Here is a 16,831-nt window from a genome sequence, read left to right as displayed (position 1 = left end):
AAATGAAAATAATTTGATTTGTAGTTATATTATGAAATGAAAATATTTAAATATGAAATAGTAATTGAAAAAAATTCATATATTCATAATTTATTTCCAAGAATAAAATATGCAATAAAGATATGAATGACTACATACGTACGTATGTAAAAAATAAAAATAAAAGTCTATAATGTGTGGTGATTGAAGGTATTAAAATTACTATTGTTTATCAATAATGTAGAATTTCATACAGTTTTATGAAAGGCGTTTACCAAAATTTATCTTTAATCTGTAAGTTTCTCAAAATTTTACTGTCTAATTTCATGGATACAAATGTAGGTTTCTTGGTTATATATATATATATATAAAATATATATATAAAACACACGTGATGACATTAACTTAATATTTTTTATATATTAAAAAACAATTAATTTTATAAGAATAATTATAATTGATCAATACATGTTTTTTTTTCGAATAATAAATGTGGATAAATTAAAAATAACTATAAATAATAGAGTATATTTTTTCCAAAAAATTATTGGTTGAAATTCACAAAACTACCTTTTAGTGAAATATTTAGATTACCTTCTTATTTAAAAAACATTTCATCAAACATTTCAAGAAGGTGTATATGAAACACAAGCACTTTTATTTTTATTTTTATGTACAGCCACTTTTATTGTGTTATATTTAATGCAACACAAATACTTTATAATTAAATTAATTTATCATTTTTCTACCTTTAAAGTAAAATAAGACATACAAAATCACCATTCTAATCACATCCATTCAACTAACACATTTTATTGCAATACAAAAAAAATATTTATAAATATTTATAAATTATAAATTTAAATATTTTTATAAATAATTCATCCAAAGGTTCAAATACAAAACTAATTCCAAGAATGTAATGAACAAGAGCTGTGAGGATAGGGATGCAGAATTGTTCAGAACCAGTCCAGAAAACCAATCACGAGCGTACTTCATTCATCCTCCCGGACCACCGAAACAACGAGAAAGCACTAAATTTTGTCACGGTTTCACAAAACCCTAGACTTCTTGCAGGTATCACAATTCTGTAGACCTAAATTCCAAAGACGTAGATGCGCATCAAATTGAAAATAATGCGGTGTTTAGTTCAAGACCTAAAACCGTGACAATGAGCTAATTTCTAAGAAATTGGGTAGATTATGCTAGATAATTGAGGTTGGAAATCAAGCAGATTGGGGATTGGGTATAGGACACGAGAGCCTTCGTCTCCGTCCTCCATGGGTGCTTTGAGGGGCACTGCTCGATGTCCATGGTCTCGAGAGCTCGAGGTGGAAGAAGCGCGTTGTCGATGCATCATCAGAGCCATGTTAGGGCCAGCGTATCGATTGTTTTCAGGCGCATTTGATGCATTTGATGTGTTGTGTATGTGAGGAGAAGAGCTGTAGACGAGGACGGAAACATTAGTGAGGGACGGAAAGAGTTGAAGTCCCGTTTTGGAGAAAGTCGCAATGGGGCGAGGGCGAGGGCCGAACACGGCCGATTCCTACATCGGTAGTCTTATTAGTCTCACTTCGAAGAGTGAGATCCGGTACGAGGGGATTCTGTATACTGTGGACACTGAGAATTCCAACATAGCGCTGCAAAACGGTGTGGTTTGGGGCTCCTCACTTTTCTTTGCTGTTGTTGTTGTTGTTGTTAGGTAGGTGGAGAAGGGTGTTGATTTGTTGTTGCGACGATTTTAGGATTTATCTTGTGTTGAAGGAAGTGTATGGTGTGATGTCGGTTTTCTCGAGGTGAGATTTGATAGAGGTGGTGGCCTTTTGGTGTATAACTTCGTTCGCGTGTTATGTCTCGATGTGCGTGTTACAGGGCTGACTTGAAGGTCATGTAGAGCACGTAGGGTTAGGTTTTTGAGGCGATTCTGACAATGTGCTGGCTAGATTATTTGTCGATTGTTTGGTAGTGCATTTTCTTTTTCCTTATACGCGTTAGTGCTGGACATCAGAGCATATAGCATTTTATTCCTGAACTTCAGCATGCCCTTACTATGAAGCACGGGCGAAGTCGCTTCTCTATGAAAAAGTATTTCACCTAATTGAGTGGAAAGATGAAACTGCATCTGAAAGTCGAGTCTAATTTATCGTCGCATGTTATGGCATCGTTAGTCGTTGTCATCGTTTAGCTTCAAATAGCATGGGACCTTAGGTTTGTGATTTTCTTGAAACACGTACATCTGGGCAATGGAGAAGGGTGAATGATACCTCTCGAAAAATAATATCCAGGATACTAAGACTTGGAGGAAATCGTCGATTTAACTTAATTTTTAAGTTACGGAAGGGCTATCGAATTGAATATAAAACCTGGTAGAAGTTCCCAGTGGGGTGGTAGGGTCTTTGGGAAGTGCACCTGTTCTCGCGTTCTGTTAACAGCTCAGTGGACTAGAGCTCTGTCGGATCAAGAGTGAATTACCCGGGATTGGGCTACGGAATATATCATTCACGTCTAATGCAACTAGTAGAATCTCTGCTAGATGTAATAAGGATAATCAGAGGGAGTTGAGTGAGATTCGACCACGTTTATTTTGTTACCAAGGTCGCCTCACAGCTCTTCTGTATTGTACATTTGGGCTTGTGATATATACTCTGTCAGAACTTTCATCGTCTCGTGTATCAATCTTGTACTGAAAGTTGATGGTTGGATTCCGTCATGTGACTTGAAGTAGAGGATGAGTTTGGACTTACTTATGGACATGTTCAATTCATTGATCGTTCTTAAACTTATGATTACTATCTTGCGTGTTAATTATATGAGAATCAGTTATGCACTTCTTGTAGGAAAGATCCTTACATTTTTCTGCGTTACCTGAGAAAATTTGGAATAGAGACAGAAGCAAGAAGGCACCACAGTCTGCAATGTTACACATTAACTGTTTTCAGTTTAAGGTTGTCTCTGTACTCCGGGTTTCCATGACGGAGAGCTGGGTTTGGATAAATTGGTCACGTGTAATGATTTGTTTATATTTTTTTATGCAGTGAGATCATTCGGAACAGAGGGGCGTAAGAAGGATGGCCCCCAGATCCCTGCTAGCGACAAAGTTTATGATTATATCATTTTCCGAGGATCGGATATCAAGGTTAGAATTAGGGTTCTAAGGATTTTACACCTCTAGATAAGCTGCCTTAGATGAATTCTTACTTCTACGGGATTGTGTTGAGTAGCAGTGTACTCATGCCCAAGAACCATGTTATTTGGACTGATCTTGCCTCGTATTATGTTATCAGGACTTACAAGTGAAGTCATCTCCACCTCCTCCCTTGCAACCTCCTCCTCCACCCCAACCGGCAGATCCTGCAATCATTTCACTTCAGGTACAGTTGATCTATCTGTGGATGATCCAGAACTACAGGGCTTTATTCTTTATCTCGACCGTTTGTATCTGAATCTGGTGTTCTCAGTTCTAGTATCAGATTCTCGGAATTACTAATTTCTGTCACAAAAACGATTTCTAGTTTATACGCCAAATTTCCTTCATACTCCATTTGTGCTCTAGGAATGCTGGGTTGCCGAGAGAAAGATTTGCGATGGTTCCGTCTCTAATAACCGTGTTATGTCAATTGATCTGCTTAAGCAGTCACAGCAACAATACCCTCCACCGCCCTCCCTCGGGTCGTACAATGGCGGACATCCTGCAGCGGGATCTTCCTCAGAGCCAAGCGCCCCACCTTCTCCTTACATCCGGATGCCATCTCAGTACCCAAGGGCGGTGCCTCCTCTATATCCTCCTGCAGGATTGCAGTCGTGGGGCCCTCCACCTCCTCCTGGTGCCAATGGGTCGGGTCTGGCGATGCCAATGTACTGGCAAGGTTACTATAGACCACCACCGGCGGGACACATGCAGCACCAGCCTATACCTCCCACTTCGTTGGCAGCGCTACCACAGGGTCAACCCCTGCTGCAGCAGTCACCACAACAACACGGACAGCAGCCGGTTCAGCAGGGTCAACATGCATCAGCCTTACCACAGCCGTCACTGGGAGTTCCACATTCCTCAGGAGGGGCAACGGTGCCTGATTCTAGCGGCGAAGTGACTCTTTCTTCGCAATTGCAGCCACAACCTTCACCATCTAAAGCTGTAACTGCTGCAGTAGCACCCTTGGTAGGTTCCCGTCTCTTTCACTGCCTATTTAAGGTTTTGCAATTTTCCTGCATTTGATGGCGTTTTGATGTTAGATGGTTCTCTGTTTAGTGTTTCAAGAGCTGACACTGATGTACTTGCAGTCTTCGACCACGGTGAATCCTACTGTATCTTCGGTGAGCACGACGACCACTCCGGCAGCTTTATCGTCTGGGACACCGGCTTCCGCCTCTGCCTCAGAAGTTCCTATTTCAGCTACTTTCAGTTTACCTTTGTCTTTGCAAGGCGTAAGCGCAGTGATCACGCCAGTTGCGAAAAATCCTCGCCGCATAGTTGGAAATTTGTCTCAGACTCCACAGATTTCTTCATCACAGACCGTGGGGAGCTCTTCTCAAGGATCACAGAGCACATCAAGTGCACCCTCTGTTTCTTCTGGGTCTTTGATAAGTCCCCAAAACGAGGCGGCGCAGACCTCGGGAATCGTAGCGACGGCTGCAAAGCGTGGAACAACTGTTCCACAAAGCCAATTGGTTCCAGATGTGGAGCTCAAACCAGCGGAACCCGCAAATGTTGAAAGAGCATCTTCGGTGCAAACCAGCTCGCAGGCTGCACCTCCGCAGGAGCAACTCAGTCAGCCTCTACTTCCGTTGCCCTCAGTAGAACAGAAGCAACAGGTGTTCTTCATCTCCATATTTTTCTGGTTTAATACGTAATTCATTGTTCTCCATAAGCTGTGAGAAGAATAATTCAGTTATGGTTCCTTTAGTCAGCATTTGAAACAGTATCTTGAGAGCCCTATATTTTGTTAAGTTCATGTAAACCAAGTTCGTTTTGGAATTGTGACATGTATTTCTTTCGAGGAGATATTACGACGTTATAAATGTATAGTTGTAATCTTAGGTATTGGCCTCATTGTATTCTCCGCACTTGTGATGCGGTTCGAAGCATTTCGACACAAATCTTTCTAAAATCTGATTTCTCTTCATTCAGCAGCGAGGACACCATGGCGTACCCGTTGGCCAAAGGAGTCGCTGGCAGGTACCGTACAGTGTTTTTGTAACAGTTAAAGCATACTTCTGCTACTATTGAAAAAGGCTGCTAAATAGACTTTTTGTGAATAATTGTTGGCCGAGGGACAATGATGGACTGCAGTTTTGGTCGCCTGTGCCCTCTTTCATGATTTAGGCGAGAAGGGCTGACATGAATGGTAGATGTGCAGGTAAATGGTTATACGGGGAATGGCAACTACACTCGTCGGGGAAGAGGCCGAAGCAGTGGCAGCGGAAGGGGCATTGGGGTAGGTTTTGGTGATTTCCATTAGGTTCAGAGCCCTCTTTGTACTCTTCTCGTTTTACAGGGAATATTTATATCTATGGAATTTGGAAGTCGGTTGTCAGTGGTTATGGCTTCAGTGGTAGTGCGCTGGTTTGTTGTTTGGTTTCCGATTATAGTACTACTTTCAAGTTTCATACTTTCGTAGCAAGACGAGTGGTCAATGATTGATGTGGTTGTCAATTGTGATAAGCAGCTGGCGAATCCCACACAGCAATTCACAGAAGATTTTGACTTCACAGCCATGAATGAGAAGTTTAACAAGGACGAAGTTTGGGGAACCCTTGGGGGAAAGGATGAAGAAGAAGAATATGAATATGATGATGGAAACGCCGAAGTTGATGTAGCCGATTCTACACAATCAGATGCACCCAAGAAGGTGGTTGTTATTTTTGATTAGAGAATGATTTGGATATGGCTGCTGTTTAATTTCCACTGGAAGATATGCCTGGGAAGACGCGAGAAAGATGTCTTAGTGCTACGTATGAGCTTCTACTTGCGATGAGAGTGTGGATGCGTTTCTTATGTGGCTGACTTGAGGACTTGGTGGTTTGTGTGATAGGCCCTTTATAACAAGGACGATTTCTTTGATTCTCTATCTTGCGATGCAAGTGGAGGCCGCGGTGAACGCACTAAGTTCTCTGAGCAGCGCAAGATTGATACTGAAGTAAGTTGCATTAAGATCACGATTTTGCTTTCTGGCGAGTGTGTAGCTTATTTAGGCTACGAACATATAAATTCACAGGCACATATGCTCCAGGCGATCAGGGTATCATGGTTGAGTTGGCGATAGACAAAATGGTGTTGTGAGGATTCGTGATATGTGGAATCATTCCTTTCTGCGACAATTACCTGAAATTTCTATTGTTGCTGAAGGGATTTGTTAAATTTTCCGTCGAATAGGTAGAATTGTGTACAGGGTACTTGTATCCCATGCTTTCATGGATGTCGGGGAGACTGACTGATAATCCTTGATCTTCAGACATTTGGAGCCTTTCCAATGAGGTCTCGCGGGGGTCGTGGCGGACGTCGTGGAGGCCACAGGGGTGGATACTTTGGCGGTGGGAGTTATGGGATAAGCAGAGGTAGCAGTTATGGCAGGGGTCGTGGTATGGGCCGCTCCGCGTCCGGCCATGTATGAGTAGCTATTCCCATTTGGTGTGGGAATCTACTGTGAGGCAGTCGCCTTTGACATGGGGATGTGATGCATAGCTACTATGCTTGAAGAGGCTTGTTAGGTTGGTGAGGTCTGGAGGTTGTGCATGTAGAACGTTGTGGGTCTGTCTTTTTGCTTGCTGTTTCAGAAGAAAAGGTAGCAGTGGAATGCGATGATCGTGGAGCGCCCTCATTGAAGATTTGGTCTCTAGATGGTGTAATTACCACGTTCTTCACATCACTCTGCGTTTGATCGAACCAATTAGCAAGTATCCATCGGAACGGAACCAACCTAGTTATGGAAGTAGATTGGAAGTCTGGATCCATGGAAGGGTAAAACAGCAATTGCAGATACCTGAATAGGTAGCTAGGCTGTGGGGGTTTCTGTAGAGATGATTTGGAGCGAGAGTTTTAATTCGCTACAAATTCGGAGACAGATTGCTACAATGATGTTTATAGTCGTAGATGGTTCCGTATTCTATGCCGCTCAGATGAACACAAGGCGTTGACTTGACCATTTCATGTGTAAATTTCTTTGAATGTTAGGGTGGTAGAAATCTGTTGGTGGGAATAAACTGGAGCTGTTTGTTGTTTCTGTTTGGTTGTTTTTGAATTGGTTTATGTTTTCTACGAGAATTTCCGAGTGGCTTATTTTGCCGTTTCTACTCTTAGTTGTAAACCTGCACACAGATTGAATAACTGCTTGTAATGAAGATTCAGTACCAAGTTCTGACTTGGTTGTGTAATACTGTTGACCTTTGCTTAAGTACGTCCAACCTAGAAAGTGAAATAAATATGTCCCATCCACCTGACTGATCATAGTGACTATTCACAAGCCGTTCAATACATTTTCATGCAGGAATGGCTATCTTTCGTTTGCTTGTGATTGTGGGTACACTTCAGTGGTTTTACAATTTGCTTCCTTTAAAGTAGTATCGAATTGTTTTGTTCAATAAAATGTTCATCAGGCTATTTGATTTGGAATAGCACATGAAATGCATGTGTTGACACAGTTTAGTTTTTCAATCTATGGCGTGGTGCACATTATTTGTAAAACTAACACTAAATTAATAGTGTGCTGTTGTGATTGATTACCAACTCCTCACTTGTCATTATTCCATAGATGATATGGCATAGCTGTTGTCCTTACTACAAACTCTATGTGGGTGGTTTCTGTGCTAATTCATACTGCATTGATATTGCTTTGCAATGGAGTGCTATTATTGCGCATCAAGCCATTCTTTCAATAAGTAGAATAGAATTACATAAAGATTGAAGTACTTATTTGAAACTAAAAATAAATTTAGTATTTGAAAGTAATAGAAATTATGTTTCGAAAAAACGAATTTATCACACGTAGAAATTTGAAATAAGTGTTGTTTAAACTGACAATTTCACATTTTTGTGTTTAATCCCACAAATTATAAAATGTTATGATTAGTTTTAGAATTATTTTTTGAATATGTACTATAAATATGTAAATCACTCTGTTAATATAAAAAATATTTTGAGCGATTATATTATATGCGCCAACCAATTAAATATGCAATATGTAAAACATTTGTGAAATTATTTATTTAAAATTTGATTTTATAACAATTTTTTTAAATTTATTTAAGTTGAATTACAAATCTGAACCTACTAAAATATCACCATTTAACATCTAATACTTTTTGACCTTTGAATCTAATAAGAAATAATAAGATATTTTCTCATTTCATATTACTATATATATATTTAATTTAATTTAATTTAATTTTTTTAATACCTTTTGAAATTTAATATAATATAGAAACGCAATTTAGTAAATCAAGATTGCATGTAATTTTGGCAAAAATTCTTGTATAACCCATAAAGCAGAATGTTTTAATTTTTTTTTTAAACAAATTCCACTTTCAAAAAAGTAAAAGACATCAAAATTTATTAAATATTTTAATAAGGAATTTTATACACACACACACACACACACATATATATATATATATATATAGGGAGAGAGAGAGAGAGATACGTGTGTACACACACAGTCAATTAATAATTAAAATCTAGTTTGATTTCAATATTTGTGGTATAGCAAAGCAAATAAGAAGAGACTAACATCAATCTTATGCCACATTGCATTTGGCTCCACTCGAAGCAGATACTCATCAATTTGCCAAATCTAAAAAGACTTCAAAACATTCATTAACTCCAATACAATCACTCATGCACTCTACGCTACAAATGCACCCTATGCCGGAAAGACGAAGCACCTCTTCTAGATAATTATGATCCAAACCAAACAGTTGAAACCATTCCACTTCTAGGACAAAATATTCCTCCCAATAAAGGCTGAAGAGACATTTTGGGCCATTCTGTAGCACAAATGCAATTTCATGTTGGTCTTGCAGTGTTATGATGTCAAGAAAACGGTTTTGCGAAGCACCTAAGTAAGGTACTCACATGTTGTGTTGCTAGTGGCAACATGTGGCGTATGAGGATCACAGGGAAACTTTATCAGTGCTTGAATACTGAATTCTGATATTGATGCCACTACATGATGTGTGGGATACTCCAAAGGTGCTTCTACAAACTTCAAACTATTTAAGTCAACCAAAGACCGAATATCCTGAAAAATTGGACGATTGATGGCGCTGTGAACAATCCCCCAGCGCTTGGATAGAGTACTCTGAGGGCAATGCTTACAATCAGAAAGCAAGTGCAGTTCCAGTGCAGCTCCCAGTTCTGAAAACGGATGAACAATGGAGGATATTAAGAGTGTGATAAGAATGGCTGTACAGCCGGGGTCCTACCAGATCTGATTGATCTTGGAGGACTTGGCTGAATGGGTGGATGTTCTGGAGGACCGCCGAAGCCAAGTCCTGTTGGGCTCTGGCGCTCGTGGCGGTTACACTAGAAGATCTGATAATGAGATCCTTAGCCCTAACCCGCATTGATGCAAGTAAAATATGGTACTAGCTCAAGTGGCGCTGAAGCTTGGCTCACCATTTAACTTGTGTTGAATCTTTAGCACTCATCACAACTATGTGATTGACTGCATCCCGATACTTGGATGGCCATTCCCTAAACTCACGTCATCTTCTCTATTCTCTCACCTGCTTTCTGGGCTCAGGTTCACTAGCAGAAGTGTGCTCAAATCTTCCAGCTTGGCAGTGTACCAGAAGCATAGTTGAAGTTGTTCCCTAGTGTGATTTATTGTTGTCGCTACTAAATGCTGTTAGTTGGAACACATGTATTCAGGGACTCATCACACAAGATTAATCAGGTTTATTGTCAAGTGGAACCGATGCAGGCCGTTAGGTAATCGAGTTGTAGCGTATCAGTGCTTCAGTTTGCGTGCCAGTGCCACTGACTAATTGGGACTCAATAGCGGCTAGTGGCGAAAGACGAGGGTTGCTTTCATCGTTGAAAGATTTAGTTTGTAATTCAGTGATCCGGCGCTTAAACCATGTAACCGAAGGTCGTCGCAGCAGGTGCATCTGGAGCAGAAGCCCAAGCAGGAGCTAGCGGTGGAGGTCCCGGAGTTTTTTCTATGCCCCATTCACTTGGAAATCATGGCGGACCCCGTGACTCTTAGCACGGGCATGACACACGACTGGATGAGTATCAAGAGATGGCTAGCAACGGGCCATAACACGTGCCCTACATCGAATCAGGTGCTCCAGAGCAAGGACCTCATTCCTAATCGCACTCTTAGCCGCGTCATTCAGAACTGGTGCACGGAGAACAAGGCATCGGAAATCGATTGCCTCCCCACCCTCAGACCACAAGTGGAACCAGACACAACGAAAACGCTGCTCCACGGTTTGTCGACTTAGAGCATTGCGATGGCGAGTTCTTGAAGAACCTCTTCACAGTAGCTGAAGGATGTAGACGCAAGAGGGAGTGCCCTAAAGAGGCTGGGGCGGTGCCCGTGCTCGCCAACGCTTTGGCTAGCACAAGAATGAATCTCGACACCAGGGATGGTAGGAAAGCAGCGGAGAAACGCTGAAGCTACTAAACGGGGTCTCCGGTACGCAGTCCGCTCGGCTAGTGGTGCAATCTGGTGTCGCAATTCAGCCGGTGGCTGGTCGTAGGCGACTGCAACTCCACGGCGAGTTGTGATGCATCTGATCGATGAGAATGGATCAGGTTGCAATGTAGCAACCTGCTACGGTTGCGTTGTGGATTTACCGCTACAACCCAGAAATTAGCTCGATGAGCACTCACAAGGGCATGCGAATGTGCAGGTTGATGTTGATTCTTGTGAGGTACTGGTATTGATCCATGTGTAGCGTAGTCGATCTTCAGACTTTTTACTCGACGTTTGGTGCGAAGATTGTTGTTCGGTGCCTGTAGTTTTGGTTTTTTTTTTAAAATTTTCTATTGCTCACGATTTTGGTTGGGTCACATGTGAATTGAATCACTAGTTTGGCTTGTATGCATTAGGTTAATCAACTATGCACCGGTTTAGCTTGTGGATATTAAGCCCAGCAACTGTGCGCATCTGCGGATTGATCAGGAGCAGAATCTTTGAGGAATACATGTAATCTAGTCGAATTCCTAAAGTGGATCATTCCTGCCCCTGAAAACAAACACACAATCGGAGAACTTGAAGCAATTTTATTTGTTTGCTTGTTTATGAGCCTCCATTTCAGATGTTTTCACGGTGGTTTCCTTGTAGTTAGATTAAAGTGTACAGACTTGTCCCCTTATTGAGATTACAAATGAGCAGTTGTAAGGCAAGACTACGACTATGCCCAACTGAGTGATAACTGTGGATGAAAGTAGAACTGTTGTGTTGATTAAAAAATATGATATGTAGTATGATTAGACCATATGCTATAAAATATTTTACAAAATTAGAACCAACATGTAAATATGTATATATATATATATATACACATCATTTGTTGACAACAGATCCTCGTAGACTAATGCTTTGTTAGTATTTTCAAAATGGTCATAGAAGGCCATTCTACTGGGAAAAAAAAAAAAAAAAAAAAAAAAAAACTTTAAGATCAAAAAAGTATCTTGTACAAATATCTTTGGCTTGAAAGGAAATATAATCTTAAAAAAATTGAAATTACCTCAACAAATAAAAGCCTAAATTGTGTGACATTCAAATATTTGTGCTAAACTTTTGATAAATTAAGCATGCAGTTGTGGATTATTCCAAATATAAATACACATGTGATAATATATATTTTTTTATAAAAGAGTTACAACCACCTAATGGGTATATTTTCTTATAACAGTAAATTCTATACATAGTCACGTAAATAGAGGTAAGTAGTATTGTTTCATTTTTATATTATCTCTTTTGTGAAACATTGTAGAAGCTTTGAAACCTTCTTCAAATCTACATATATTTTTGGATGCACCTTTTGGCTATTAAAACTTCTAAAAAAATGATGTTTAGATCTATAAAACTCCTATAAGAAGATCTAAAACTTATAAACTGGTTCTACAAATGTTTTTGTTCTTAAAACGCTTGTACAATAATTTTTTCTTATACAGTATGTGTAAAAGTAAGGATAAAGTTTTTATTTGCCATATCAAAATTTAATTTTTGATTTTCTCTTAACATGATACCAGTGTCTTTGTTCTTACCAATGGTTGTTTTATTTTATTTTATTTCAAAATGTATCTATCTTTAGTTTAAATTTCAAAATATTATTAACAAGTTTTTATAACTCCATGTCATTTATATAAGTATTGTATGATTAAAAAATTCACAAAATACTAATTTATAACATACATTGAATATCTATCAAATTAAGGTGTATCATTGAATTTATATAATTTATTAGTTTAAAATGTAACATAATAATGAATGTTGGTGTTAACTAAAGCATACAAAGTGATGTATCAAAGAAGAATTTTATAATAATTTTAAATTTTTATTATAATTAGATGGTTTTAGGGTTTTAGGATTGCAATCTATAGCAACATCAAGTCTTAATCATGATGGTTGCCTATTAAGACTTTTGCAATCTATATTTGATAATTTTAACAACCCGCTCAGCTAGGCCATCTATCTTAAGATGATTTCTAGACATGGTACAATGATCTATTAAAGTTTTACTATATAAAGCTTCAAAACTTCTGAGAAATTCTCTTCCTTGATCTATTAAGACTTTAGTAAGTGCTCCAAAACGTGCCAATATTCAATCAAAAAAAACTATAGCTGCAAATTTTGAAGATTTTTGTAATAAAGCTAAAAATTCAATCCACTTGTTAAAATGCTCTACCATCATGAATACATATTTAGCTCCACGTGAGATAACAACAAGTAATCTAGCAAAGTCTAAAGATCAACAATAATACAAACTCATGATAGATAAGGGCTTCAATTGAGGTAATAAGGTGTTAAAGCTTGATCTAATTCAATCACATACTTCACATTGAGAAACATATATAGCTGCTTATTGATATATACTACTCTATTAATATTGATTATGTAACATAGAATGTATCTTGTGCACTCTAAAATATCCAAATTCTTCATGTACTTGTTGTATTAAGGAGGTTCTTTGATTTGGCCTTAGAACTATGTGCCTAGCTCCATTAAGCCTTATATAAAATAAAAAATTGATCTCTTAATAAAATCTTATTATTTAATAATTTATCTTATCTCTTTCTATGTTAGAGATATATAAAAGAAATGTTCTATATTGAAACTTATATAAGATTGCAAGATCTTCGTACTTATTACTAATTACTTGATTCTTGTCAAATTTCTCATCTAAATTCTAATAAAGAACCATGGTTGCAGAACTTGACATTAAAGTCAAGTATGTGGTTGCATGCTATCTAAGAACTACCTTTCCATCAAAATTTCTATGCCATTGAGCTTCACTTAAGTCTTCTTTTGAAGAATATGGATTATAAAAAAGTCCATTAGTATCCAAATTGGTAATGCTTGCCTAATACATAATGTCAAAGTTGTATTTTTGAAGCAACAAAGCCCATCTTCCAAGCTTACTGGTAAGCTTCTCTGATTGATTCAAGCCACTTCAAAGGTTGATAGTCAATTATTAATATGAAATGTTGATGATACAAATAAGGTCAAAAGTGAAAAAAGATCCAAAGCTTCTCCTTCATAAGATAAGTAATTTGACTCTACATTGTTATTACTTCTAAATACAAATGCAATAACATATTCTTATCTTATATCATCTTTTTGTATCAAGACTACTCCCAATCCTATTGCACTTTAATCTATATGTAATTGAAAAGATCTATTAGCATCTAAACATCAAAGCATTCGAATTGAGCCCAACTTTTATTTCAATTTGTTGAATGCATATTGTTACTCATGACTCCAAGTCCATGGTTGATCTTTATCCATGAAAATCGTTAAAGGCTTTGCAATGATGCTAAAGTTTTTAACAAATCTTTAGTAATAGTTTGTCCCTTCTAAAAAAGTCCAAAATAGTGAAACATCTTTTTGTGTTAGAATTTTTTGCAAAGCATCTACCTTTGCTTCTTGTACTCCAAGACCTCCTAGAATAATCATATGATCAAAGTATGGTAACTTCTTATAGAAGAATTTACACTATCTATGATCCAAGTATAATTTTTATTACTGTAATTGCTCAAATACTACTTCTAAATGCCTCACATGATCTTGTAGGATGCTGTTAAAAATGATAATATCATAAATGTAATATCTAACAAATGACAAGCCTGATAAAACTTAATCCATCATGCATTGAAAATCATCTGGTATATTTTAAAGATAAAATAGAAAAAACTTCTAATAATAGATTTGATCTTTATTATCTTGATTAATTATTTAAAATGATATCTTTACCCAATGTTATAATGCATGTTGTCTTATTTGAAAATGCATCAAGTATCTCATTGTGGAAGGTGAAGTTGTGTTTTACAAATATCTAAAAAATCCTAATATGTTTCATCTATATAAGAAGAATGTAATTTTAATTTAAATTCAAAAGTACTTAAAGTTTATATAAAGTACTCAAAAATAATATTTTTAGTAATCTCAACCATACATAAATTCTAATTGCCTTATAACTTTCATAATTAGATAATTTTGATTTTTCTTTAAAAATCCTAATTCTAATTCGTAAGCTTTGGTCAGCTATAACTTCTAATTTAACTATCCACTCACTACAAAATTTTGCATACAAATGCTACTATAAGTCTTTTATATGTTTAGATAAATTTAGCTAAATTCAACTTATAAAATTTGAGAAAAAGACCAAAAAGTGCACTAATATTACTTGGCTATCAACTTGAAAGTTATTGGAGATGTTCCAATAGTGATTTTTTTTCTTCAACTATTAATTTCAAATCAGAATTAGTAAGTAGCTTGATCTTGAAGTCTTCTAAGACCACGCCAAATTTTATATTGATTCAATTAGTAGAACTTTAGATATTATTGAAATCCTATTCAATTCCAAACTACCAACTTCGAATACCCTCTTGTATCAAAATTTAGATATCTTTCAATTGCACCATTAAATTAATACAAAATTTTATATATACTTAGTATACTCAATTAACTAAGTACTATCAAATTTTGAAAGATAGATGTGAGACCAATTGCATGAACTAGTGAAGAGTGCTAGCCCTAATTATATCGCATAAATTCTAAATCAATGATACAAATCCTGATTTTAAATAACTATTGCAAAGTCATTCAAAATCCTATGAAAATAAGCCTTATACTTATAGAATAAAATTAAAGCTAGCTCACAAGTACTAATTACTAATCTTTGAATGCCTCCCTATTTTGTCCTAGGTGACTATTTTAATGGCTAAAGGTCTCATTTTGACCCTATCCTACAAATAGTCAACTTTGAGTATCAATCCAACCTATCTTAGGGATTTTTTAGCCCAATTCTACCATCAACTTAATCTTAGTATCAATTATATTAATTATTTATCTTTTGTATTCTATTTTTATTAATTTATGGCCTTTCAAAGGTAATAAAAGAAATTTTATAATCTAAAAGGTAAAATTATTAACCAATCCTTAATCTACTAACTATTAAGGTAAGAAAATAAACTAAGAAGATTTTATAAAAGCCATGTTTAAATATCTTAAATTATTATTGAATCAAGATGATTAAATATTAATTAAAAATTTATTTTTAATTATATTTTTATTATATAGTTGTGTTATAAGATGACATCAATCTTCAACAAGTAATAGTAATTTATAAAAACCAAATCTTAAATCCAAAGTGTTGAATACTTAAAAGAATCATACTGCATCAAATAATTCTTTTGGCATTGGTATTGGATATCAATCAGACTTGGTTTTGCAATTAATTGAATGGTAGTCTCTATACATCTGCTTCTTTGTTTAATTGCCAGAAACATCTTTTATTAAAGGTATGATTGTAATACAAGCATACTCACGATTAGAAAGTTTAATCAAGCCTACAACCAATAACTCTGGCAATGAACTTAGTCACCATCTTTTTTTGAGGCACTAAATCTATAAGATCATTAAAAGATTGGATGATCATTTTTCAATTGGATGTAAATAAGTTTGCATTTATAACCTTGAAGATCTTCAAGATTAAAGGCAAAACAATTGTCATACAAGTAGATAAAAGCTTGTATCTTTTGTGCTTTGGCATTAATAAGATACAGCCTTAATTCCAATAGCCAACTATTAAACTTTGTAGTCTCCTTCTTCAATAGATTAACAATTAAACTCTATGACAGTATAAATGACTCAGATTCCTCAATCTTAATAAGTTTAGCATTAATTGCCCCTTGAACATTGTTGTTTGGTCCTAGAATACTAACATGGTCATGAAAATACTTTTGAGCACTAAAACATATGCCAAAAATTCATATTCAAGTGTTGAAGTCCATATCTTGGTTTAGAAAAAAAAAACGTTTTCTTTTAGTAAGATCATAAGTAATTGAGGTACCAGTTAAAACGTCCATGGTATGCTCTATTTTATTGGCATTAGGTTCATAGGTTTATAAATAGATATTCCAAACTATGTTAGGTCCATGTGCTCAAAATTGATATGATGCTAGAAATATTATAAATATAGGAAATGTGCCATAAGGTACCTCCAACTTATTAACGAGGGTAAGAAAAGATTCATTAGCCTTAATGAAAACTAAAAAAATTTAATTATCATCCAAGATATCATCAATATGGTATCTAAGTAGTTGATTAATTGTAAAAAGTACTTTTGTAAGGACTTGAGACAATGTCAAGTTGATCTAAATCAAACGATGATATTAGAC

At 36.4% G+C, this 16,831-nt stretch overlaps 2 protein-coding genes across 3 annotated transcripts; both read left to right on the top strand.

The window, feature by feature from the left end:
• The first annotated feature begins 1,228 nt into the window (after positions 1-1,228).
• LOC112285912 (protein decapping 5) lies at positions 1,229-7,197 on the top strand. 2 transcript variants are annotated; one of them, XM_024527291.3, is made up of 10 exons: positions 1,229-1,629; positions 3,015-3,115; positions 3,264-3,350; positions 3,614-4,138; positions 4,261-4,791; positions 5,111-5,155; positions 5,337-5,414; positions 5,646-5,828; positions 6,012-6,116; positions 6,432-7,197. In XM_024527291.3, exons 1-10 carry the CDS (start codon positions 1,491-1,493, stop codon positions 6,588-6,590), a joined length of 1,953 nt encoding a protein of 650 aa, XP_024383059.1. In that variant the 5' UTR covers positions 1,229-1,490; the 3' UTR covers positions 6,591-7,197. The 2 variants fall into 2 exon arrangements, with proteins under 2 accessions (XP_024383059.1, XP_024383058.1); XM_024527290.3 differs by having other exon boundaries at positions 1,274-1,629; positions 5,108-5,155.
• Positions 7,198-9,549: 2,352 nt separating this feature from the next.
• LOC149988418 (U-box domain-containing protein 26-like) lies at positions 9,550-14,579 on the top strand. Its single transcript, XM_090252304.1, has 2 exons — positions 9,550-10,854; positions 11,033-14,579. Exon 1 carries the CDS (start codon positions 10,159-10,161, stop codon positions 10,420-10,422), a length of 264 nt encoding a protein of 87 aa, XP_090108430.1. The 5' UTR covers positions 9,550-10,158; the 3' UTR covers positions 10,423-10,854; positions 11,033-14,579.
• Positions 14,580-16,831: the final 2,252 nt, after the last annotated feature.

The sequence above is a fragment of the Physcomitrium patens genome, chromosome 8, assembly GCF_059467195.1.
Source record: "Physcomitrium patens ecotype Gransden chromosome 8, ASM5946719v1, whole genome shotgun sequence".
Taxonomy (NCBI): Eukaryota; Viridiplantae; Streptophyta; class Bryopsida; order Funariales; family Funariaceae; genus Physcomitrium; species Physcomitrium patens.
This window is presented reverse-complemented; position numbering and strand designations above follow the sequence as displayed.

What these genes read in the sequence shown, in the direction of transcription:
- LOC112285912 (XM_024527290.3), top strand. Translation starts at nt 1,491, where the DNA reads ATGGGGCGAGGGCGAGGGCCGAACACGGCCGATTCCTACATCGGTAGT. An exon ending in TCCGAGGATCGGATATCAAG is followed by an intron (nt 3,116 to 3,263) that starts GTTAGAATTAGG and finishes TTATGTTATCAG; the next exon opens with GACTTACAAGTGAAGTCATC. An exon ending in CTGCTGCAGTAGCACCCTTG is followed by an intron (nt 4,139 to 4,260) that starts GTAGGTTCCCGT and finishes ATGTACTTGCAG; the next exon opens with TCTTCGACCACGGTGAATCC.
- LOC149988418 (XM_090252304.1), top strand. Translation starts at nt 10,159, where the DNA reads ATGGCGGACCCCGTGACTCTTAGCACGGGCATGACACACGACTGGATG.